The 25,472-nt window shown below is 50.1% G+C and overlaps 3 protein-coding genes across 22 annotated transcripts; 2 read left to right on the top strand and 1 right to left on the bottom strand.

Moving 5' to 3' along the window:
• The first annotated feature begins 1,879 nt into the window (after positions 1–1,879).
• Positions 1,880–18,131, top strand: Syt7 (Synaptotagmin 7). Of its 14 annotated transcripts, none has more exons than XM_076364690.1 (10): positions 1,880–2,199; positions 9,312–9,695; positions 10,622–10,633; positions 11,571–11,979; positions 12,175–12,315; positions 12,560–12,707; positions 12,788–12,897; positions 13,062–13,230; positions 13,322–13,534; positions 13,666–18,131. In XM_076364690.1, exons 2-10 carry the CDS (start codon positions 9,631–9,633, stop codon positions 13,764–13,766), a joined length of 1,368 nt encoding a protein of 455 aa, XP_076220805.1. In that variant the 5' UTR covers positions 1,880–2,199; positions 9,312–9,630; the 3' UTR covers positions 13,767–18,131. The 14 variants fall into 14 exon arrangements, with proteins under 14 accessions (XP_076220805.1, XP_076220803.1, XP_076220807.1 ...); XM_076364688.1 differs by having other exon boundaries at positions 1,880–2,265; XM_076364692.1 differs by having other exon boundaries at positions 1,880–3,167; positions 11,583–11,979.
• On the bottom strand, positions 18,038–24,920 carry LOC116430010 (dynein axonemal intermediate chain 7). Of its 7 annotated transcripts, XM_031983617.2 has the most exons (15): positions 21,752–22,280; positions 21,455–21,657; positions 21,152–21,338; positions 20,926–21,066; positions 20,763–20,837; positions 20,491–20,690; positions 20,224–20,408; positions 19,859–20,155; positions 19,628–19,789; positions 19,395–19,548; positions 19,030–19,321; positions 18,855–18,950; positions 18,565–18,786; positions 18,383–18,493; positions 18,038–18,319 (listed from the first exon to the last, which is right to left on the bottom strand). In XM_031983617.2, the coding sequence occupies exons 1-15, from the start codon at positions 21,782–21,784 to the stop codon at positions 18,179–18,181; spliced, it is 2,499 nt and encodes an 832-aa protein (XP_031839477.1). In that variant the 5' UTR covers positions 21,785–22,280; the 3' UTR covers positions 18,038–18,178. The 7 variants fall into 7 exon arrangements, with proteins under 7 accessions (XP_031839477.1, XP_031839474.1, XP_031839475.1 ...); XM_031983614.2 differs by having other exon boundaries at positions 19,628–20,155; XM_031983615.2 differs by having other exon boundaries at positions 18,855–19,321.
• On the top strand, positions 22,426–25,317 carry LOC116430012 (putative fatty acyl-CoA reductase CG5065). Its single transcript, XM_031983620.2, has 10 exons — positions 22,426–22,595; positions 22,733–22,954; positions 23,042–23,290; positions 23,415–23,560; positions 23,640–23,749; positions 23,837–24,029; positions 24,151–24,399; positions 24,477–24,656; positions 24,736–24,816; positions 25,094–25,317. The coding sequence occupies exons 1-10, from the start codon at positions 22,590–22,592 to the stop codon at positions 25,227–25,229; spliced, it is 1,572 nt and encodes a 523-aa protein (XP_031839480.1). The 5' UTR covers positions 22,426–22,589; the 3' UTR covers positions 25,230–25,317.
• The last annotated feature ends 155 nt before the right edge of the window (positions 25,318–25,472 follow it).

The raw sequence follows: 25,472 nt of genomic DNA, 5'->3' as shown, positions 1-25,472 counted from the left end.
ATGGCACAGCGAGTCCGAGTTGGACATGGAACCGTGAAGGATACGAAACTCGACGATGCAACGAAATACGAGAATAATGCAATTGATAAGATAAGGGGTATACACATATACTTGTTTGAACGTGCGTACTTTGCTTCAAGTTTGGCGTTGCCGAATCAGACGTAACGATAACGATTATGTTTGAAACGAGTGCAGCAGACCTCGCGGTACCGGGCAATGATTTCGCGCTATACGGGGAAACATACCCGGGAGCATTTTGTACGACGACGAACATGGTACGTGTCGCACAGTCGAACGATGGAACAGTCGAATAGAGCACACGGAAAGAACTGTACGAGGATGTCGATTCGATTCTTTCAAGTTGAATTATTCACGAAGAAGCAGTCATAGGTTTCTTATAGAATCTTATAGAATGCAAAGAAGGAAAGGAGAAGCGAACGATACGTCCAGAGAGTCGGTAAGTCCGTCCTGTAACCGTAACGTTACCGTCCGCTAGCCGAGGGCTACGAGTATTATCGATCGTCGTAACAATCAGGTCGCCGAAATTTCGCGTAGAAAATAACAAGCGAAATTAACTGACACAACCAATCGCACATCCGTGTGTCTAGAATACACACTCGTACGAGTTAGAAACGTCCGTCAGGGCGGACGATCTCTTAGTCGTTTTCCTGTCGTTTCATCTTGACATGGAGAATCGCGCGAGGGGTTGGAATTTTAACCGAGAATACAATCGAACCGAACAGACCAGTATTGGATCAGAGATGGAATATCCTGTCGCAATTTGTCAGTTGCGGTGCATCTGCGAGAACGCGCGTTCAAATTTCTTCCATCGAATATCTAATAACGTAATAGCGCCCTTTGCATTGCCTATGATGGGAACAAAAGGCAGCAATCGAAAGGCAATCGACGAAATTGGAAAAAATGCAAACCACCGAAGCTGGGAAGTTGGTGCGCTGTAAATTTCGTTATTCTCGACAAGATGCCAATTGGAAATGTGCCAAGTAGTCGAGTGTTTCGTAGCACTTAAATCGACGACACGCAACAGATGCCACTTGTTACGTTGTATACTGTACCTGCTTGATTTTACGATAGATTCGTTTCGATCATCTATTCGATGATTATTCGTTTATTCTTTATTCGTCGTCGCCTCTCTCTCTCTCTCTCTCTCTCTCTCTCTCTCTCTCTCTCTCTCTCTCTCTCTCTCTCTCAGCTGGGCGTGTTTGGAATGATGTTTCTACGCAATGTCGGAGCGAGAAAGCATGGACAGGAAAATGTTATTTTTACTTGACTGGATTGATACTATAACGGCTATATTGCGTGCGATTCTAGCATACTTTCTCAGGACTTGGATCAAAACGAACTGTAATCGGAAGCAAATGAAAATCGATCGAAAATGCGGAAGAAATAATTAGTCGATCTAGTATGGTCGATTAGTACAATCTTTCGTTGGCAGTCGAAAGAAAAGGAAAATGTAACGATATATGGAGGTAAAGCGAAGAAATTGAGAGGGGAACGGGATTTAGCATGAATATAAAATATTGGAGGGTACAGTCGGATGACACAGGATATAGAATGTTAAAGAAATTGGGAACAAGGCAACGGAAAGAAATAAAGTGGTGAAACGAGGTGACGACTTGAGGTGACAGCGAGAGCGACGGCGCGCACAACAGAGGCGGAGAGAGAGAGAGAGAGATTACGGATCACGAAGCAGTGGTGGTGGTGGCAACGGTGGAGGCGGTAGTGGCGGTAGTGGCGGTAGTGGCGGTAGTGGCGGTAGTGGCGGTGGCGGTAGCGGCGGTAGCAACGATGGCAAAGGTGATAGTGATAGGGGTGGCAGCGGCGGCGGCGGCGGCGGCGGCGGCGCCGGTGGTGGTGGGTAAAGTTGCGGAGGAGGGGGTTGTTCGGAACGGGAGCAGAAGGGGCTCGAAAGGTATTCTGCGAGGTACAGAAATGGACCGGAGCGACGCAGCGCAGCCTGGTATGGGGATGAAACGGGATGAGTTAGAACCAGTTCCCCCGCTAGGTAGGAGCGAGGGTAAAAGCATCAAGCGAAGGAGGAGGCGGAGGAGAAGGCAATTCGACGCCAAGTGGGGGTTGCCACAGGGGTAGCGGTAGAATTCTGGGGGTTGGAAGCAGCCGAGCACAGTACGCGAGTAGGTCATACGACGGAGAAGAGCGATAGTTTGCGATTAGTAAACGGTCCGTTCGTTCGGTTGGACGAAACCTATTTCACTCGTTAAACCGGCAAAGAGAGAACCCAGAGACGTACATTCTCTTTGTATCTTGTTCGTTTTCGGTGTAGTTGCGCCGTCGTAATCGTCGTAATCGTCGTTGTAATTGTCGTCGTAATCGTCGTAATCGTGGTCGTTGTCGTCATCGTCATCGCAATCGCAATCGCAATCGCAATCGTCATCGTAATCGTCATCGTTGTCACCGTGGTCGTCGTCGCTTTCTTCGTTTCGCTCCAGTAAATGTTTCCATCGAAGAAAAATGGGTGATCGCGTCCGCGTAATCGACAACCATTGTTGATTGGTGATTCGGATTGCGAATTACACCAGACAAATTTCCATCGATTTTCGTCGATGTGACCCGAATCGTTGTTTCAGCTTTTTCTAAAAGACTGCCGCAGCCTCGCTATTTGGAAAAGCTATTCCGCGTGTTCGGGGCATAGGGGTAAACGATACGGGGGATCGCCTTTCCGTCAGGACATTTGCCCGTCGATCGAACGCACGGAGGATTTTTCATTTTCTCGAAGGGGTCGGATCGGCGAGTCGGGAAAGTTCAATTCGAGTTTTTCCTATTTTCCGCGCGTCCGATACGATTTCTATTTTCGATTCGAACAACTTTCTTCGGCCGCTCGATTCTTACGTAAAAAGTTCATTTTTAAACAGCGATCGATTCGAGCACGGAAGAACAGAGGCAGGGAAAAATTGTGGACAACAGGCCGGAAAGAATGCACGACTTTCCACGTTATTTTTCATGAATTTTATGTTGCCGAACATGGAACACGGGGAACGTTGTTGACGTTCGAACAACATCTTCGACCTTATCGCATAGTACGAGGAGAAGAGGAGAGAGTGGGCTTTCGAGAGGAATAGACGGAAACGGAAGAAACTCGGAATAAAGAGAAGGGAGACAACGGTTCGGCGAGTGAATAAACTCGCAAGGTATCGAACATTTCATTCTTTCCACGAATACAAGCTTTCCCGGACAACGAACAAACAGAAATGCACAGTGGTTGTATTTCCAACTAATATATATACACACACACACACATACATCTATATATATATATATATATATATATATATATATATACATGATTAACGAGGAACGTCTTGCTGTAAGAGAACATCGAATTTCTTTCCTTTGAAAATCCTGTGATTGCTCGAAACTACGAGAGACACTTGTTCCGTCAGGCACGTTTTTTTCAAAAATATACCATTGCTATAATCATTGCTATAATCATTGCTATCTTCGATTAGCAAGAGCAACTTGTCTTTTCACTGATTTCAGTCAACCAGATTCTTCTCTAGAGAGACATTCGTGGCTTCCGCTTCTTAAAAACTAGCCGATATAAACAGAAACAACGTAACTGGCGCGAAATAAAGTTTTTGGCACGTGACGTAAACTTGATTCCTCGGACCTTGGTGAAAGTGAGCGAGCGAGTGAATGAGTGAGTGAGCGAGCGAGCGAGCGAGCGAATCGAACAGTGAACAAGCGGAGGAGGGAGCAGGGAGGAAATGGATGGATAGATGGATAGACGAATGGCCCGATAGAGAGAGAGAGAGAGAGAGAGAGAGAGAGAGAGAGAGAGAGAGAGAGAGAGAGAGAGAGAGAGAGAGAGAGAGAGAGAGAGAGAGAGAGAGAGAGAGAGAGAGAGAGAGAGAGAGAGAGAGAGAGAGAGAGAGAGAGAGCGAGAGAGAGAGGGAGGGGGAGAGAGAGAGAGAGGGGGGGGGGGGGAAGAGAGAGAGAGAGGGACAGAGTGCGCGCGCGCGTGTCTGTACCTTTTTGCGAGAAAGAAAGAGAGAGAGAGAGAGAGAGAGAGAGAGAGAGAGAGAGAGAGAGAGTGGGTGAGTGAGTGGCGGCGAGGGAGAGGGGTTGGAAGTAAAGACAAAAGTTAAAAAGAAGATTAAAAAGAAACGAAATTCGATCTGCTTGAAAACGAGTAGTAAAGGGGAATCGTGACAACGTCGACCACTCTATCTTTGCATCGACTGATCCGACTAATCCGACTAATTCGAAGGAACCGTTCCCTGTCAGAATCGGAAAGCGAAGAAGAAGGACACGTAATAGCAGGGAAAGAAGAAAGAGAAGCGAGAAGCGAGAAGAGAACCGAAAGAAGGGTGAATCGTCCGATTGTACGCGCGAGATCGTGAAAGTTATCAACGATTCGAGTACGAATACGAATACAACGAAAAAGTTACGAGGGTTAGGAAATATTTGATAGTATCCGCGCGGAGAAAGCACGCTACCGGTTACACGGCGTACAAGGGAGGAACAAATGATGCGATACCGTTTGCCGACGAATGCGTTAGCGGCGGTACCACGTATCGAAATAACATAAACGAAAGAAAGGAAAGAACGGGACAGGCTGTTCGACGATCGACGAGAGGAGGGGTGAGGAGTGGAGCGGAGCGGAGTGGAGAAGAGAGGAGAGGAGAGGAGCGGAGCGGAGTGGAGAGGAGCGGAACTTTGCAAAATATTTGGGAATAATTGATAAGGAGAAAGTAGTGAGAAAGAGGAAGGGTAGAAGGTTCGAATACGTATAATTGGCGAATCATTCGACAGATTTCGACAGATTTCGACAGATTCGAATTATCGATCAGAAAAATTGGAATCGGTGAAATTGGTGAAACTGGTGAAATTGGTGAAATTGGTGAAATTGGAAGACGCGGTTCGATTCGACGACTCCGGAATACCTTTTGACCGTTACAGGATTCGTCTCGATCCATCGGATTCGATCGAAGCCGAGTGTACGGCAAACGATACGTTTCCGTCTTGTTCGGTTGTCAAGGAACGATCGAATATGGAAATCGCAGCCTCTGCAATGTTGGATGGCCTGAAAAATAATCGAATCAGCAAGTTGGCACTGTCGCGGTTCTTGTCGCAGAGTCTGTGAGTAAATTAACCCGGTCGTTGGTCACGAGCACGTAATCGATTCGACGCGATACGAGTAAAGAGGGTGCTCGCAAGCACCGGCACGTAGCGCGCACTAATTGATTGCTTGGCTTGGTTTCTATGCTTCTGCCGACGAATCGCGTTCCATCAATTGCGTCATTTAGACAGTTTCATTGCATTCGTTACAACTCGACTCGTTTATCGCCTGCGATTGCTTCCCATCGAGCCGATCGATCGGATCGAGCGGATCGATCGGATCGAGCGGATCGACCGCCGAGGCTCGTTTCTTTCGATCGTCGCGTTCGAATAGGCCACGGACATGCTGGTTCTCGACGGGCTTTTCGATTCACGAGAGAAACGAGTCTCGCGCGATACGTCTCCCCGAACCACGATAATCTTTGTCGACCTATCCATTAACTTGCGCTTTAGATACCCAGTATCGAAAACTATCGAACGATCGTCCTTCGAGTCGTCGTGCTCCAGACGATCGATGCGACCGATCGAGCTCATTTTTCCCATTGATTTTTTGCAAAGCTTTCGATCAAAACTGCAAGCGCGTAGAATTTTATTTGGTAATTCGTATATAGATGCGAGCGTAGTTGTAGACGTAGCGTTAGCGGTAGAAATAGAAGTTTTCGATTTTCGATTTTCGGTTCAGAAGATAGTCGTCGGGGTGAAAGACGAAGAAGAAGAAGTAACGATGAGAGAGGAGAAAACGAGCGAGCGCGAGAGGGAGATAGCGACCGAATCGGCAGGAGAGGGAGTGTGTCTGTCGAACGGCGAGTACTTCGATTCGATTCGATCGAGTCGCAAACTAGCCAATTGTTTCGCATCGTACGCGTGTCCCGCCCGTTTTTTATGCCTCCCGTGTTGCGAGCACTCGAGCACGCGAGGTATAATCATCTTGGATAAAAATATCCGACGATACATCGCATGGTCAGTGCTACGCGACCGAGGGTTCTCGTTCAGCGTCGAGCGTCGAGCGTCGAGCGTCGAGAGATTCCATCCACGGGGATACCTATACTCGTGTATAGTTACATCGGCAGTAGTCAGTGTGCACGGTCTTCAAAGGGAAGAAGATGAACGCGTTCATGCGTCAAAAATAACTATAATGGAAACGGTGGATGGGCATCTCTTTTGACCTTCTTTCTTAAAGCCGATATTCACGTGAACGAATAGTCGAGATTTTTCATTAAAACTGCGATTTCGAAGGACGCGGGTAAAGGGTGGGCTTGGTTCGCGTGTCGGATGGCTCATAACAGCCCCCAATTCACGGCGAGACGAGACGAGACGAGACGAGACGAGACGAGACGAGACGAGACGAGACGAGACGAGACGAGACGAGACGAGACGAGACGAGACGAGACGAGACGAGACGAGACGAGACGAGACGAGACCAGACGAGACGAGACGAGACGAGACCAGACGAGACGAGACGAGACCAGACGAGACGAAACGTCTATCTACTAATACTACTTGTCAGTTCGTCGACGGGCGGTTCGTTGGGTGACTCGTTATCGTGCCTGCGCTTGCGCTTGCGCCGATTTCTACACCCATTCTCATTCCTTCTACTGTAGTTCTCGCTAGTTTTTTGTTCGGCAAGGGAGGTACGCGCCACTAAAAGGACACTGAGCGACGGTGGCCCAGTTTGAGCCACGACGCCCCGGGCTTTTTAGGATAACGGAAAAACGAGAACAACCTCCGAGCAAAATCGTAGCGACACACCTCGAAGCGTCCCGTCGCGTTCAATCGCTCCTATGTTTATTCGGGAAACGCGATCCAACCCTTTCTTTCTTCGTTCTTTCTGCTAACGTTGTCGATTCATTGTCATGGATACGACTCGTTCGATCGACCTCGAATACGGCCATCTATTGAAAGTGTAATCCGATCGTTCGTTCGTCTCGGTAAGACAATCATTGTTTCACGGGAAACTGATGGATCGAAGATAAAATCTCGGAAAGATAGGTTGGAAGAGAAAACATTTTCTCTCGGTCGTCCGAGAGAGATGGAACGAGTACAGCGGGCTGGTGGAGTAAATGAGAATCCTCGATAGTCGATACTCGATACTCGATACTCGATACTCGATCGAACAAAAGGCATAGGGATGGAGAGGAAAACGATGATGAAGAGGGTGCAAGGGTTAGGCGGCAGAGTCGAGTGGAATGGATCGGAGTGGAGTGGCGTGAAGCGGAGCGGAGCCGAGCCGAGCCGAGCCGAGGGATGTGGCCGGGCGAGAAAGCGGTCGGAAAGTGGGAGGGAAAAGGTTTGCTAGCCGGTGCGTAGGAGCGACTCGCTATGGTGCTGGAAATTCCTTTATCCGGCACCGAGGTGGCGCCAATGTATCGAAAGCATCGATGCGTGTGCAACGTCTCCTGGTTTTTCGCAGGAAGGAAGGTTCAGTCGCTTACGTGGAACGGTCGCGGTTGTCGGGAAAACGCGCCCCTCGGCCGAATTCTGTAAACGTAACAGAGAATGGTTCGCTCTTGATCTCATTATCGTTTTCGTATCTCTTCTCCAGTTGGTCGTTTGGCTCGTCGTTTCCGGCCGCTACGCGTTCACCGATCGACTCACCGGATTTTAGGTCTCTTTGCGTTTTTCCCGGTTTCTCCGGTTTTCCCGGTTTTCCTCGTTCCCCACCTTCGTCTAGTCCGTCGCGCGAATATCGTTTCGCGTAGAATAAAAGGTATTCGACGATCCGTCCGGATCGTTAGCGTTTCACTGTGTGGAACTTTGCGACGCGTACGCAGGGTACGCGAGTAACAGGTGGCTCGCGGATCGAGTGACATTTGCCCTTGCACTCGAGTATGTCTCGATGATTCTTCCTTCCGACGAGAACCGATCAAACATAAATACGCTCGAATGCATCGGATACAGCGACCAACAAAATAACCCCAACTGACGCGATAGATAATGTTCGTAGATCGGTAGAATAACGCGTTCTTGGACAGCACCGACATTATTTTACCGCGCGTCTTCCTATTCCGACGAGTCCGCCTTAATCGGCGAAGAATCGGCAAAGAATCGCGCGTTGCGCGCAGACTGGATAGATTCGATAAATTCGAAATTGGAATTTCTCTCTGGTAACCTTTCGAACCCTTTTTCGGCCCTTCGGGTCGCGTCGCTCGGCCGAAACGCGAGTTCCGATCCGATAGAAACGGAACGTTGCGTTTGATTAGTTTTCGTAAAAGTTATAGCGCGCGCGCGTACCTCGGCTACGAACCTGTTGCTTAGACGTTCTTCGGCATTGACCGAGCTGTTCCACGGCCAGAAACTCCTTTGCGGCGTGCGCGTGCGTTCCGATCGATCGTCTCCGCGAAAGGCACTATCGTTTCCCTCGGCTCGAGAACTTTTCACTTTTGACTAACGCAACGTCGATACCGAGACCTAGTTGTTTCATTAGCTGCGGTACCTTGTTCAACGATGTTCCGTTAACATTCTCGCGACGTTATTCGCGGTGGTTACTTACGATACGCGACTGCAACTGCAACTGCGACAGTTAGAGCTACAGTTACAACGAGCACGACGAGGAAAGACATCCAGAAAATGAGGGGGAACGGAAGGTTACGGAGAGGAAGGGAGGGCAGGAAAATCTGAAAGACGGAGGAAAGCTGTGATTCGAGTCGAGGAATGATTTTCATCGCGAAATTGGTATCGCTATTGATAGTTTGCGGAGAATTCGGAGGAAAGGTTCGCGTGTCCAGCGAGGTGCGCGCGCCGTGTCTATCGACCTTCGCAAACGTCGTTGCCACGTGCGCGACCCAATGCGTCCCTGACTCGATTTTAGATGTGTCGTTCATTTTCCGAGTATAGAGGATGTAACGAACGAATCCCGACCGACCGCAAGACGTTGTTCCATGTTCTCTTGGCGATATTGTACATTTGTTTCTTTAGAAGTCGCCGAATGCTCTCGAAATATCGGGAGCTTCGTTCTCGTGTGCTTGTGATTCTGGTTGCGACAAAGATGGCAAGGTTGGCTGAATAGAGAGAACGGGAAACGTAGTGGTGTCTGAGAGGTGCAGAGCGGTGGTGGAAGTGGCGGTGGTAGTACCGGCGAGTGTAGCTGACATCGATCCAACAACACCCTCCGTTCAACACCATACATTCACCTACTCACCGACCCGTCCGTCCAAATACCTCTCCGATTCGACAAACAAATTGACGAGAGAGCGAAACGATCATTTTCTTTGCAGAATTCGATTCTTCGGACGCGAATACTACCTACGTCGTTTCTATCGCACGAGTTCTTTTCACGCGGACCGTATTCGTTGGAGTCGCGTTTGAGCAAAACGCTTGTGTATCCGAACGAGGGAAAAGGAGATTGGTAAACTCGAGAGAAACGCCGCTCGTGTAGATAGAGCGCGTATACGTCCCGCATACATCCCGCATACATCCCGCGCACGCTTCACGAGTACGATTCGAGTCGTTTGAATGAATAACTTGTACAACGGGAATGTGAACGAGTTGTCGCGCTAGTCGTGACTAGACAGACAGTTTTAAGACCGTAAAACCATGTGGGCAGCAGTCACGAGATCTTGGGAAATACTGGTTGCTTTCTTCGAATATTATACCATCAGGTAAGAAGCGCGTGTTAAACGATCGCTGACTAAAGCGCAATTAATATCTCGAATCATTGTTGCCTTGCCTTGCGGTTATCGCTAGATAACGAAATAGTAGGAAATTTCTGTGGACCCCGTTTCGCGACGCTGTCCGGAGCGGAGCTTGCTTTCCTCCCTCTTCCTCTTTCTTATCTATACTCTATGTCACACTACTCATCTCTCTCTTTCTCTCTCTCTCTCTCTCTCTCTCTCTCTCTCTCTCTCTCTCTCTCTCTCTCTCTCTCTCTCTCTCTCTCTCTCAATTCTCTCTCAATTCTCTCTCAATTATCTCTCTCTCAATTCTCTCTCAATTCTCTCTCAATTCTGTCTCTTTCTATTCACCTATTCACCGATCGACATATTTATCTGTGAAATCGTCCATGTATCTGATCATGTCCATCAGTCTACTTACTTGTCCGTTCATCTTTGCCTGTCCGACTATCTGTCTGTCTCTGTCCCATTTCTGTCTTCGTCTCGAGCTCCAACTCTATCTCTCTCCATCTTTCTGTCTCTTTACCGAACTTGGACCGCGCTCTCCTACCCCGGTAGATTCTCGTTTCGTCGTAGCTTAAGGAGAGAACTCGAAAGCATCCAATCGGCGTCTCGATTCGTCTATTTCTCGATTCGGTGGGTTTCGATGGATTTCGGTGGATTTCGGTGGATTTCGGTGGATTTCGGTGGATTTCGGTGGATTTCGGTGGACGAATTTGTCGCGAACGATTAAAATTGATAGCCAGGAGATCGAGAAAGACGTCCTTGGAACGCTTCGTAGAATTCCCAACGAGACGAGAGTGTTGTTGTTTCGGGTTTCCTTCGTCGATGTCAGGTTCATCGAAATTCATTAACTCCTGTTTCATTTTCTTTTGTTTCATGCCTCCTTTCGGCGTGTTACGGTTGGAATGCAGAGCGCAATTGGAGTAAGTATACGATGAACTGGAAAATAGCAAAACTTAAACTCGATACTTGTGTTTTATCTCTTGAACCGCTTCACATGACTCTTCTATCTTCTCTTTCAATTTTCCTTCCTAATGGGAATATTCCGTTCACGGATGGGTGCCGCTTCGTTTCCGTAAGTAGCTCTATTCGATCGACTTTTCTTCCATCCAGTCTCCACTTTCAATTACAGCCGATCGGTGAAAAACTGTTTCGCGTTTAGCACCCTGTTCTCGCATAACTCTTCGAGCGATAAACAGTTTCCGTACTGGTCTCGTAGGAATCGCGTGTACGAGTACCCTTGCGAGTGTACGCTTTCCGCTTCAAGCACGGTTGCGTTCGATCGACTCCACCGACACTCGCTACTTCTCGCTCGAGCAGAGATAAGAATATGTAGTTTCCTCGCCGGTTCAGCTTTTATCCTCGAGATGCGGCTTTCGCATCGATTCGGTCTGTCACGGTCCACGGAATGTTACGGCTTTTTTCCGCGACACACACCGCCGCGCGGCTCTTTTCTTTTGCATCGTAGTAGCGGTACGCCGTAACAACTGCGAGAGACCGTGTTGCTTCGCAGCATGCCAGCCTCTGCCAACACTTGAACGATTCGTCCTTACAGAGACTCTGCGATTGCTGATTTTCTTTGTCGTCGTTGTCGTTGTCGTTGTCGTTGTCGTCGTCGTCGTCGTCGTCGTCGCCGTCGCCGTCGTCGTCGTCGTCGTTGTCGTCACCGTTACCGTTGTCTCTCTCCGATCGGTATCGCGTTCGTTCCCCTCGTTGCTTTTCTCCAGAGGGGTTGGACGACGACAACGTCGACGCCGCGACGACGAAAGAGGGGAATAGGGTGGAAGAGCGAATACCGCGGTGAGAACGGTAGGGGGAGAAGCGAGGAAGTGGCAACTGTGACGAGTGTGTTTGCTTCAGAACAACCGGCAGTCCGGCCAACAAATCGACGGCCTCCGGTGGTAGTGGCGGTATCGGCGGAATCGGCGGTATCGGCGGTGGCGTCGGCGGTGCTGGCGGAACGAGCGGTGCCGGGGGCACGAGCCTAGCCTCGGGGAACTCGGGGATTTCGGCCGGTGGCGGATCCGGCGGTGCGTCCGGGTCAAGCGCTGCGTCCAGCTCGGGTTTGGCCGCGGGATCGAGTTCGGGCTCGGGTGCTGGCGCGGGCTCGGGATCCGGCATTGGGAGCGCGAACGCGAGCTCCAGTGGCATAGGGCCCGGTGGAAACCCGGTGTCCGCCGGCATGGTCGCTGGGTCGGCCGAGCCTCGCACGCCGACCGCGGGGCCGCAGAACAAACAGCTGCAGAACGTCAAAGGAGACCACCCCTCGGTTCGTTCCAGTCTTCCCTAGCATACTCTTGGCATTCTCTTTCTCCGTTTCTCTACTTTTCTCGGTTTCTACTTGTCCGATCCGTTCTCCGGTCCCGCATCCGAATATCGCATAGCCAGTCACAACGGATGCGCGACGGCCGGGGGAGACGTCCGAGTCCAGGCCTAACGATCGTGCGTTTCTTTTCTTTTCCAGAAAGCGTTCCTGCAAAACAGATCCATGTCGTTGGTCGATATGTACATCGACAACTCGGAGCCAAGCGAAAACGTCGGGCAAATTCATTTCAGCCTGGAATACGATTTTCAAAATACGACGCTTATTCTCCGTATTATACAAGTTAGAGTCGCTTTTAGTTCCGTTACGCTTGAAACTTGTTTGCTTGCTTAACCGTACGGCATGTCGAACTCACGGCGAACGCACGGCGAACGCACGGCGAACGCACGGCGAACGCACGGCGAACGCACGGCGAACGCTGTGTCCGTGCACTCGGCAAGTCTGAGCAAAGAGAACAAGCAATCAACGGTAGACGCAGACCCGAAACGATCGCACGGAATAACCAGAGATTCTCGTTACGTTGCAGGGGAAAGATTTGCCGGCCAAGGATTTATCCGGAACCTCGGACCCTTACGTTCGCGTCACCCTCTTGCCGGACAAGAAGAATCGACTCGAGACGAAAATAAAGAGGCGCACGCTCAATCCTCGTTGGAACGAAACCTTCTATTTCGAAGGTAAAGAAAACCGTCCTCCGCACCTCTCAACCTGCCGCGACCCTTCTTCGCACCGCTTATTCGAGATTCGTTCCTTGTAGGTTTTCCGATTCAGAAGTTGCAGAGTAGAGTGTTGCATTTACACGTATTCGACTACGACCGATTCTCGAGAGACGACTCTATCGGCGAAATGTTTCTACCGCTGTGCCAGGTTTGTTGCTCTTTCATTAGCCCCGTTACATCGATCTCTAGGTGTTGGGCTTTCTTCTCTTTCCATTGTTCTCTTTACGTTCCGTTGGTTTCCTTACGAAACGCTTCGACTACGATTTCGACACCTTTCACGAGACCTTTCGCGCTTCGACTCGATTGCCGTAGGTCGACTTTTCGGAGAAACCGTCGTTTTGGAAAGCCTTGAAGCCCCCGGCGAAAGATAAATGCGGGGAATTGTTGTGCTCGTTGTGCTATCATCCGAGTAATTCCGTGTTAACGTTGACGCTTCTAAAAGCCAGAAATCTCAAAGCGAAAGATATAAACGGAAAATCAGGTGAGACCGAAATCGACGCTTACTCTGCGTATTGTCAACGACGATTGGAAATTGTCGAGTGGCAACCGTCACCGGCGTTCTCTTTCCTCAGATCCGTACGTGAAAGTCTGGTTGCAATTCGGTGACAAGAGAATCGAGAAACGAAAAACCCCTATATTCAAGTGCACCCTGAATCCGGTGTTCAACGAAGCGTTCTCTTTCAACGTACCTTGGGAAAAAATTCGAGAATGTTCGTTGGACGTGATGGTGATGGACTTTGATAATATCGGAAGGAACGAGTTGATCGGCCGGATTCAACTGGCAGGTAAATCGACCGCGGATACGAGAGGCGTACACTCTTAGCTGGCTGAACAGTTGATACGCTAGACACCGCGGTACCCCTGCGAATTCGGTAACCAGATCCGTACCGCGTCGCAAACCTTATTCTTTTTCTAGGAAAGAACGGCAGCGGTGCCAGCGAAACGAAACACTGGCAAGATATGATCACGAAACCACGGCAAACGATCGTCCAATGGCATCGACTCAAACCGGAATAAAGAAACGGAGGAATAGGTCCACGCGATACTTGGATTTCGCGGGAGCGAATTCATCGTCATACAAACCATTCGAACCAACATTTCCCGGTCTCTCGAACCCAACTAAACTATGATATTCCTTGTCTTCCGACGATGCGATACCGACCGAAATCGTTCGACTAGGTTCGACTACGACGCTACGAGTTGTCTCGGTTTCACTTTTGAATGTCGACCAAAACGTATACGTTTTCCATTGTTGCGTTTGATTGTTGATCGTTCAAAAAAATCGCGTCGTCGGCCGGTAAAGTGAACGGGAGCAAAAATCGAGAAATAGTTTTCGTACGGTTAATTGCACACCTACGCAAAACTACATAAAAATGGAGCAGAAGAAAGATCGTAACAGAGAAATTAAACGTACTCGATTGAGGAGAGAGAGAGAGAGAGAGAGAGAGAGAGAGAGAGAGAGAGAGAGAGAGAGAGAGGAGGAAAAGAGAGCTCTTCCTCTCGACGATAAGACAAGTTTGTAGCTTGTTTCGTCGAGTGGAACGTTTCGCGAGGCGAACTCAATTTCTGTTTGAACCGCGACCACTTTATCGTTTTGCGATCTCATGTACATGTCACATATTACACATTACAGCTTACAGATTACAGATTACACGTTACACGTTACACGTTACACGTTACACGTTACCAAAGATTCTTTGGTCCTTCCGTTCATGAAAATACTCGCGGTTCCTTTCCATTTTCTTTCCCCTTTTTCGATGGCGACAACGACTCTCGACACATGCGTATCGAATTCACCTTTGACTCGAACGAAAACGGGCACGTTTTCACGCAAGATTGCGTGCTGCGACGTATACGTACTCTTTGAGCGACCAAGACGCTCGAAAACGCGACCGATCGATGTTACTTTCGCGACTTTATTAACATTTACATCGAACGTTATTTTTATGACTGTTTTGCACGCGTAAGTACGTACCGAGTACGTAATACCGTTGCTTCGAATAATACCCGTTGACGCGATTAAGCGTTTTCTATGTCTCGTATATCCGGTGTCTTTCGATTCCAAAATCGCGATGACGGTAGGTGATGGTGGTGTCCATGAATCATCGTTTGTTCTTCGAGTTACGCGTTCAGAGAATATTCGTTTTCGCGTGCCGTTTCGCGGCTGGAAAGGCTTCGAAGGAATATCTAAAGAAGCACGAAGCTGCTCGATTCGCGACTTACTTTCTTTCCTTCTTTCCTTCTTTCCTTGCCTTGAATCTGTTAGGCGTCGAGTCGTTTTATTTATTAGCATTGGTCACGTTTCGGTAGCTGTTGAAACGTGTACCCGTTTACCGTTTCGTCCGTATATTTGCGGCAGACCAGACCCCTTTCGCGTGGAAAAGTCGTTTCTTTCTATCGGACCGTTCATCCTCCATCCATCGTCGAAACTCATCCAACTGATCTCGCATCGAACGTCGCAGCTCGATTCGACGATTAATCGGACAGGGACACCGGAACATAATGTTGAATTCTTACTAGTAGAAAACGATAAAGCAGCGATATTTTTGACGGAACTTTTGTATCGACAAAGTCGGAGTTTTTTGGAAGCGATGAAAATTGTGATCGGTGTTATACCCTGAATTAATCTTAAGCGTTACACATCCAATAGTTTGCTGTTGTTGACGATAACGTAGTACGATCGCCAAGATCGAAATGAGATTTTATGGATATCGCGAAATCGAATATATGCAGAAATATGTTTGCGCTCGGGAAGCATGTGTGTATGTGTGGACTTGCGTTTGCGTTTGCGTTTGCGTTTGCGTTTGCGTTTGCGTTTGCGTTTGCGTTTGCGTTTGCGTTTCCGTTTCCGTTTCCGTTTCCGTTTCCGTTTCCGTTTCCGTTTGCGTTTGCGTTTCCGTTCCCGTTTTCATTTGCATTGGCGTTTGCGTGAACGTTTGCATACACATTCTAAAAGGGTACAGCGCAACAGGACAGGCGGGGACGAGTAGCTAGTTGCTAGCCGGCGCGTGTCGCGTGTCGCGTATCGCGATCCGCGGGATCGACGGCGACCAGTATTCGTTCGTTGGGGAACGGATTGCGGATTGCCGAAGAGGAAACTGGATAGAAAGTCGCGACCAGTTTGTTTCCCAGGAAAAGGCGGCTCCTCGACGGTCCGCGAGAACGAAAATGGAAGCGGGAGCGGGAATTGGTACACGCGTGCGCGTTCGATGCGCGTGCAGTACCCGGAGAGGGGAAGCTTTCGATGCGAATCTACGAATCTCGTCTCGAGACGCGACGGAAAAACTGAAAGAAGAAAGACGCACAGTTGAACGCGTTCTCGTTGATCTGCTATACGCGCGAGGGCGCGGAATCTCGGGATTCGAACACGTCTGCGCCTCTCTATACGTATCGCATACGTGTACACCCAAGTATCGAGAAACACGAGAGAAAACCGTTAGACGAACCGTTAGTTTACATGTTCTAGTCGTCGAGTGCATAGGTGAGCGCGTACGGGAGTGCGTCGGAGAGTGTCCGTTGCACGCGGAACCGAAATGTTCGAGCCGAGTGACGACGAGACGCGCTCCGGTTCCGGCAGAGATTTCTATATACCTGGTTCGGCTCCGTTCGATTCGGTTCGTTCGTGTCGGGGAGCGAACGATCGGACACGCGTATACGTACGTACACGCGTACTCGGCGGAAGGGCTGACGCGATCGAATCAAGTGCCAAATCCAATCGACGGCGATGTCGGCGATGTCGGCGATGTCGGCGATGTCCGAGTGCGCGCGGGAACGGCGATCGTCGGTCGCCGTGGTCGCGAGCATCGTTCGATTCGTCGATCGAACGACCGGTCGAGAACGTTTGCGATTCCCGACTCGACCCGTTCCGTCGCGATGTTAGAACGCGCGCGTTGCGTTAATTCTAATCTGATTTTTAGAGGCAAACGAATCGTCGCGATACGTAGGGTATACAGCTAAGAGTACACACGTTAGTTCGAACTGGATGAGAATTGGGCCTTATACCATGGATTACCTCAATCGTAAACAGCTTACGAATCAAGTTCGAGTTTGCGATAACCGAGTTAGCGAGAGCGTTAGTAGAATTTTAATACGCGCGAAAACGCGTCGTCGCTCGACCTTTACGAGCTTAGCGGTGAAATCCGATTATCGGATCCGAGCGAATCAGCTAAACGGCAACTATGTTCGCTCGCGCGCTCGGCCTCTTGGTTCTTTCGGATTTCGTCCGGCAATACTGCGCGTGTACCGATTCGGTCGAGCTACGTCCGGAGGCAACAGAAACACGTTGAGATAAACAAAGAAAGTAACGAAGATAGGATATACGCGTACGGATAGGTGTAGTGTCGGGCCGGAATCGAACCGTCGGTTTCCTTTGGTCGGCCCGAGAAGCGGATAGAGGGGCGGGTGTAGCGCACAGACGTTGATATTTTCGTAAAATACAACGCGCGACGATAGTGTGATAGAGAAACAAAAGAAACCTGGCGATTTGGGACGCATATCAAACGGTCGGTACTGACACGGCGAACAAATATAGGGAAACACGTAGTTAGAAAATGTAGCATATACAAAGTGATGCGGCCTTTGCTCGCCCCGGACACATGGAAGGGACGCTCGGAAAACCGACACACTCGAGAACGCGGACACGGAAACCACCTTCCGACTGCTCTTCCGCGTGCCCGAGTTGGATCTGGGTTAGCAGCACTGTATATTTTTTAGCTTCGTATTGCGTACACATACGTTAAACATTGATCGTATCGAAAGAACAGATCAAACAATTAATCTATGTATTCCTGAATGTTAAATGGGAAAAAGAAAAAGACGAGCATACGTATTATATATTAGAACGATGTCGCGTTTCCGGCGATGGTGGTAGCAGCGAACCGATCGACGTCCGCTGCCGCTAACCTCTGATCACGGCAATGGGGATCACGATGACAGCAACGACGACATTCACGACGACGACGACGACGACGACGACGACCACGACCACGACCACGACCACGACCACGACCACGACCACCACCTAACGTTTCCGTATCGTAGGATTGTTACCTAGAACCGAACCTTTCGAAAGTCCTGTCCCATCCTACGGCGTTTCAGCCCAGAATCGATCCGAACCCACCTCGTTGAAACACGCCACGCCTCGCTACACCTCGCCACAGTTTAACCCTCACCCGACTCCCCATCTCGATACCACCCGTCGAAGCGCATCAATTAACTCTAATTGCCGCTTAGCCGTAATCTCGATATCGCTGTGTGTGTTTCCTTCGAGATATCGTTTTGCGTTCAAGTGCAGATCGAACGGAGACGTATATTATTTCCTGAATATCGCTTTATGCTCGAGATAAGTTACGTATTCGAATAAAAAGAGTTTCGTTTGGAAAACATTGCTGCGTTTGCGGTTTCTTCCGGTCCGGTCCGTTTGGCTCGGCTCACGACGACATGCCGATCACGTTGGTACGCTCGAGGAGTCGCGCGACCGTCGATACCAGTTTAAACGAGATCCGTTGTATCGAGAGCCGGGTCTTGATGCCGGCAGTGTTGATCGCCAGCTGATACAGGTCGGCGTACAACTGTAAGTATACGAACACGGGGCTGAAGCTGGACAACGGGCACCACGAGTAATCGTTCGATACCTTGGCGTCCTCCTCCTCGTTCAATGGTAAATCTGTGAACTCGGGGCTGACCTCGGTGCATCGCACGCGCATCGTTCGCCAAGGTGTTACGAGTACCGTCAGATTCGTCCGCTGGAGCAAAGTAAAGGTTTCACCGTTGGCAAACGGACCAGTCGAGTCGCGTCGCGCCTCTCTAGCGTTACCTCTTTGGCCACGCAGCCGTGCAGTTCTTTGAATTGTAGCACGATCTCCCAAAAGGTCCGAGTCGCGTTCCATCGAGACCAGGAGAACGCGTAGCTGCTGGACAAGAGAGCCATGCATCGCCGTAAATGATTCTCCGCGACCGGGTGCTTGATCGGCGATCCCTTGAGGTAACTGGCGGCGTCCCGTTCCGGAAACAGGTCGCACCCGATTCGTTGCATTCGCTGCGGGCAGAGAACAACCTATCGATACTTCCGAACGATGGTAGGATAATGCCGACGCGACGCGTTACCTCGATCAGAGTCTCCAATTCGACGTACTCGCCGAGTATCCGTTTCAGCGGCGTCGACGAGCCGCCGATCAACGAATTCAGACACACTCGATCCTCCTGCAATCGACGCGAAACGGTATGGGAACGGTATGGGAGTCGACTCGATCGTCACGGCGAACAGCAGAAAGAACCTCACTCTGACTATAAATTCGGCTTGAACGGTGGCTGCGGTCACGTTCAGAACGACACCAGCGTAATCCCGTCCGTTCCTTGCCGGTTCCGGCCTCAATTCCCAACTCTGAAACGGCAGGTTGGCGAACTTGTTAGCGACGAGCCCGTGAACGCCCAATTTGCCGCTTCTGAACGCGATCGTTTGCTTCTCCTCGTTATATTTTATGTCGTGAACGTCCTTGGTCGACCAAACGTTTCTCTCCGGTATCCAATGAGCGACCAACGGCGGTTCGAACCAGAACACGGAGTCGGGTAACCTGTCGGCGACGAGAACGAAAGTGAACGTATCTTTGGAAGGTTTTGATAGTCTAGGCGGTGGACGACACGCACTGCAGGCTAATCAGTAACAGCGACTCCATCGCGACTTCCAAAGCTTTCATCTCAGCCTCGATCACTTCCGGCGTCCTCTCGGAATCCGGCGGTGGCTGCGGTGGTTCGTACGATCTGCAGAATCGCGCGAACCGCGGTTCCTTCGGCAATTCGACTGAAACGCGTGTAGCGAAACGAACGTTCTATGCCGTTCCGTGCGATTCGCGTTCCACGTATACTACCGGTGTACTCACGAGTGGTCGAGCTGCCGTCTTTCCCGAGATCTTTCGGCTGCGGAGGTTGCTGAATCAGATCCAGCCGAAACACGCCCCCGAGGATCGTGTACTTTCGCAAATTGACTTCGGTTTTCTCGCATCGCGTCGACAAGATCCTGCGAACCTCTTTCCTGGCTTCCTCTGAAACGAAAAGCGACATCGGGGCAGACCAGGAGCCGTTGCCGAGATCCGAGGAATCGGGGCGATTACCTTCTCTTTGCCGAACGATCTCGTTCGGTGTCGGCAGGTAAGGTAGAAGCTCCCCATCGCCAGGCAAGAAGGTAGCCAAGCTCTGTTCGAACTCGGACAAATTTGCTTTCGCGGATCGCGGCCTCTTTGACTTTTTACCGCGTTTCCCTCTCTTCCGAGCGTCCGGGAAAACCGGAGGATTCTCCATCTTCCTTAATATACCTTTCTTCTCCTCCAACCGCAACCGACGTTCCTCCGTTTGTTCCTCCCAGATTCGAAGCTTCTCGCGATACTCCGTTCTCGCGAACTCGAGAAGATCTGAAGCTCGATCGACTCGAATAGTTTAGTTTAGTTTTAGCTCGAGTAAGGAATTTGGTGCAACCTACCGGCCGGTTTCACCCATGGATCCCAGAATTCCTTCGGGAGGCTCGGAATCCGCCGGGAATTCGTTTCGACCGAGTAGTGGTCGTAAGCCAGCCAGAGCCCTCGAACCGCCATGCGATGGCAATCGACGTCGCCGGGAAATTGAATGGTCAACTTGATCTCCTCGAACGCCACTTCGGTCGGCTTCCTGCGCGTCGAGTGTTCGACGAAGGGACGAGTAAGTAGGTATGTGTACGCCCACTCGGATCAAACGCGGCGCGGCCTCTGACCTTTCCTTCTCCGCGAGCCGCTTGGTTCCGACCGGCAACGCTATCGGTGCCCAGACGCAGCACACCATTCGGTTCGACTCGCGAACGTATCGGCTCGTCTTCGTGTCCTCCCTGTTCATGTTCGCTTCGATGTCGCGCAGCAATCGATAGCACGCAAGATCGATCCACCACTGGAGTTTTCCGCGAAGTTCCCCCGCGATCTGCGAAATCATGCGAACGATCGAAATCGGCCGAGCTACGAAATCAGCTGGATCCGTGAAAGGTCCGCTCACCGATTCGTACTCGCGCACGTACTCCTTCCAAGCTTCGTCGATCGAACGGACAATCCTCTCTACCTTGGATATCAACTGAAACAAACCGTCGACGGGTTCGGTTTTCCTCGACTTTCTCGTCGATCTCTGCGAGTTTCGTCATCATCGTAATCATGCAACGTACGTTGGTAATTACTTGGCACTTTTCCACTATCGCGTCCAGGCTCGCGTTCTCGTTTTCTTCCGTCGCAACGTGCAGAAACGTGTTCAGGTCGGATAACGAGCCAGGATCTGGAAGACCGTCGCAGGTCATGTATCTGGTCCACTGGAACTCGTTCGAAATTCAGCTGGAACATCGACATTTCGAAAGGCAGACGGAGAGAGAGAGAGAGAGAGAATGAAAAACCAACGTTTTCCTGCAGCTGTAGGATGCGCGCGTTCTCGGCGTAAGAGGACCAATGACGAGCAAGAATCGCCTGTGTCTCCTCCAATTGTGCCTCGCGCATCTCCAATTGCCGCGCCTCCAGTTGCATCTTCTGCATCTGATTGAACTGTTCCAAGCGAATCTCTTCTTGCATGTCCTTGATCATTTTATCCCTGTACGTGAAATCGACAGTTCCGAGGATTGAAATCGCTACGATCGGTAGATAGATAGAGAGAGAGAGAGAGAGAGAGAGAGAGAGAGTGGATCCATGTATCGAGTACGCGAGTACCTGATGTTCTCGATTTGGTCGTTGTCGTTTTTCCCAGCAACGCCGACGGCAGTGTCCTCTCCGGCAGCGTTACCGTCACCGTCGACGCCAACCTCGATAACCTCCCTCGGTAATCGCCCTCTCGGCGAACCCTGACCTCCTTTCCGTTCCATGAGTTTGCTTTTGGTCGCCGTCGACGACGCCGCTGTTTTTCCCGTCGCTCTCTACGGCCATGAAAAATCGAGGAGGATAGATTACCGTTTTACGCGTTCGCGTAGTCCGTAAACAGGAAGGAAAGCGGAAAGGAGTCAAATGAACCTGGAGTTCTCGCCATTTTTCCAGCTGGAACATGCAAGTTTTGCTGGAAATTGAACGACGGATCGAAACGCGATCGCGACGCGACCGCAGAGGTTACGTTCGATGCGAATATACGAACGCGTTTGCCGTTCTACCAAGGATAACACGCGGCGGGGTTTTTTCGTCGATTCGGGAAATCTTGTTCGTATCGAGACTTTCCTCTCTCGTTCGTTCTTCGGCCCCTGTCCGTTGTCCACTAGCCCGTTGTATCGGTGGCCGTATCCACCACCGGTGTCTTCTTCATCGGCCTCTTCCGCATTTCCGACGTAACGGGATTTCCGCGTTGAACGTGTTTTCGTCGATCGTTGATCGGTCGACTTTCCGAAAGACGCGTTCCCGTCGTTTCCCATCGAACTCGATCGCGGAGAAGAGGACACGTTCATCCCCGGGCCTCGGTTTTTGTCGCGCAATTAGCTCCGTTGGAAATTGAAACAAACGAAGCGAGCTCTACACTTGTACTTTATCGCTTACCGTGGATGGAAATGTTGATTTTTATCGTTACGCGCAGCAGCGTGCCGCCTCGAAGAAACAAACAATGGCCGGATGCGGAGGCCCCGACCCTTGAACCGACCGGCTGAAATAGTATTCATGACTTGGCGAAACGCCTCGTCATTTCCGAGGGATTCGTTCGGCTATCGTCACGACAGGGAAACGGAAGACGAGAATTCGATTCCGAGACGGACGACTCGATACCGAGCACGAAGAAACGTTTACACGGCGAACGAGAAATATCTGAACCAACAACAGACGCGAACGTATCGTAGTCGTAGTCGCGGAGTCTCATCGCGTGCAACACACTATGTCCGTAAGTGTTTATTTGCATCGAAACCGCGCAACGTCGCGCAACTGCAAGCGGTCGGGTCGTTTTTAGGTTTATTCTACTACGCGAACTCGCGATTACCAAACGAAAACTAAATCGAACGTTCATCCTATTTCGTATAGACGTACAACGACAAGGAGAACCGCTCGAGAGCAGAATCCTCGATAGCGGCATTTTACGCTGGGAGAAGCGTGTTCGTTACCGGTGGTACCGGTTTCTTGGGAAAAGTGTTGGTCGAGAAATTGTTGAGGTCCTGTCCCGATGTTTCCGAGATATTCTTGTTGATGCGGCCAAAGAACGGTTTGTCCGTCGACGAGAGGTTGAAGGAAACGATTTCGTTACCGGTAAATTGGAGTCGGCCAGTTCGGTTTCGTCGATAAGTCGCGTCGGTGCCGAGTCGGTCGATATTCGATTCGCTCTCCTGTTCGCAGCTGTTCGACAAATTGAGGGAAGAGAGACCATCCTGCTTCGAGAAACTGATTCCGGTATGCGGTGACGCGAGCGTCGAAGGGTTGGGCTTGACCACCGCGGACAGACAAATGATCGCCGATCGCGTCTCTGTCATCTTCCACGTGGCCGCCAACGTTCGATTCGGTAAAAATATGAAGAAGGACATAGTCTCGAACACCTGCTCGACCCGGGAAGTTTGCATCTTGGCGGGAGATACCAAGAATTTGGTGGCAAGTAGCCTTTTCTTTTTACCCTTTCTTTTTAGCGTTTCCTTTTGGTTGGTAAAGATAAGAAGATTCGAAGAACCCAAGGGATTTCGAGCAAAGTCATTCATCTTTCTGGGCTTTTCCAAAGGCTTTGCTGCACGTTAGTTCCGCTTTCGCGCAATCCGACAAGCCCGAGGTGGACGAGATCGTGTATCCGCCGATAACCGATTGGAAGAGCACCGTGCGTATGGTCGAAAACCTGGACGAGCAGACTCTACGAGCATTCACAGCCAAGTGAGTCGACGCGACTCCCGATTTATTTTCGAACTTGCCGATTTCGTACGAACGATGCGAGTTTGATTTTCACCCGCAGATACTTGGGCCCCATGCCGAACACGTACACGTTCAGCAAACGGCTCGCGGAACAGGTAATAGACGACTACTCGAAGGACCTACCGTGCGTCATTTTTCGACCGTCGATAGGTAAAGTAACCACGACTCTCTCTCTCTCTCTCTCTCTCTCTCTCTCTCTATCCTCTATCCATACGTTCAGTTTGTTGCGTTGTTCAGTGATATCGACGGTCGAGGATCCGGTGCGTGGCTGGTTGGATAACTTCAATGGACCGGTAGGAATGATGATAGGCGGCGGCAAAGGAATTTTGCGCGTAGTCCGTTTGGATCCAAAGGTTAACGGTGATTTCCTGCCCGTCGATGTAGCTATTAAAGCTATGTTGACAGCAGCGTGGAAAAGAGGATTAGTAACGTACGAACTAGAGTTAACCTAACTGCTTTACTCTACTCTACTCTACTCTACTCGATTCGATTCGATTCGATTCGATTCGATTCCGACAAATACACGCTCCTTTCGGATTGTTTGTTTTAAGGCTAAGGGAGGATCCCGAGATTCACGTGTACAACTGTACGTCCTATAAAATTGTTCATCTTATTAATCGAGAGTTGGTTGCGATGGGTTTGAGAGCCAACGAAAAGATGCCCCTCGACGGTATCATCTGGTATCCCCGAACGTTTCTGACCCCCAATCGATTTCTCCATTACGTATTGACGTTGTTGGTTCATCTGTTGCCCGCGCTGCTGATAGACGGGATTCTAAAATTGACTGGCGGTCGACCAATGTAAGTTCCAACTACGTCCGTCCTGTGTTCGGACGGCGAGCGTTCGCTTTTCTCGAATAAATTCTATCGATCCGCAGGCTCGTCAAGATTCAAAGGAGGATCTATTCGAGCGTCCAACAACTCAGTCATTTCCTCCACAACGAATGGATTTTTCGTAATTCGAAGATGATGGACATTTTGACGAAGGCAGTCCCGCCGGCGGAACAAGAGATCTTCGGTTTCGACTATCGCGATTTCAATGTCGAGACATACTTCGAGTGAGTGAAGCCAATTCTTTTTCAATCGAAAATCTCAACTACTGGTTATTCTCATACCTCGATTTTCTCCGTTACGCAGCGGTTGTTTGCTCGGTGCGAAACGTTATCTTCTGCACGAAGATCTCTCCCGAAGCGAAGCGATAAAGCGTCATTACGAAAGGTAAAGTAGTCTCCTCGATAGAAGGATGTGATCCGTTGCCACTGTTACCGGTCCCTCCTACCTTCTCGGAGCATTCGGCGGTCCGTTTGATCGATCGCAGGACTCCGTAGGCTCCTTCTCCCACCACTCTCTTCTATCCAACGTTCCTGCCGTTCTAGCCACGCTCGCTATGTTTCTCGCGAAATATAGCTTTTCTTTCTATAGGTTTTTAGATAGAATAGAAATAAACGATGCTAGGTAGGATCAATAACGCTCGATCGAGGTTGAAATGTTGCAGGATGCGATGGGTCGACAGAATATTCAACGTTTGCATGGTCAGCCTACTGGCGTGGATACTCTGGAAGACGGGAACCGTTTCGCGGCTTTTCGGATCGTTTTGGCCATTCGCGGACGAAGCCCTTCTCGGCAATTGACTAGCGAGCTGGACCGATATCGATGCAAGATCCGCGAGGATAACGGGGATCGTTGATCAAAATAAATTGAAGCATCGTTAGAAATTTATTGGCGGACATTTATTTCCTCTCTGCGTTCGATCGGTTCGTCGAACGATTCGTCGATTCCATGGTCGAAAGTCGGCGAAAGGGCAGACGCTCGCATCGTCCATGGCGGATCGCGCAACCGAACCCGACATACAGATTATGCGACGTATACGACTC

Source organism: Nomia melanderi, chromosome 2 (genome assembly GCF_051020985.1).
Source record: "Nomia melanderi isolate GNS246 chromosome 2, iyNomMela1, whole genome shotgun sequence".
Taxonomy (NCBI): domain Eukaryota; kingdom Metazoa; phylum Arthropoda; class Insecta; order Hymenoptera; family Halictidae; genus Nomia; species Nomia melanderi.
Note: the sequence above shows the minus strand (reverse complement) of the source record. Positions and strands in the feature narration are given on the sequence as shown.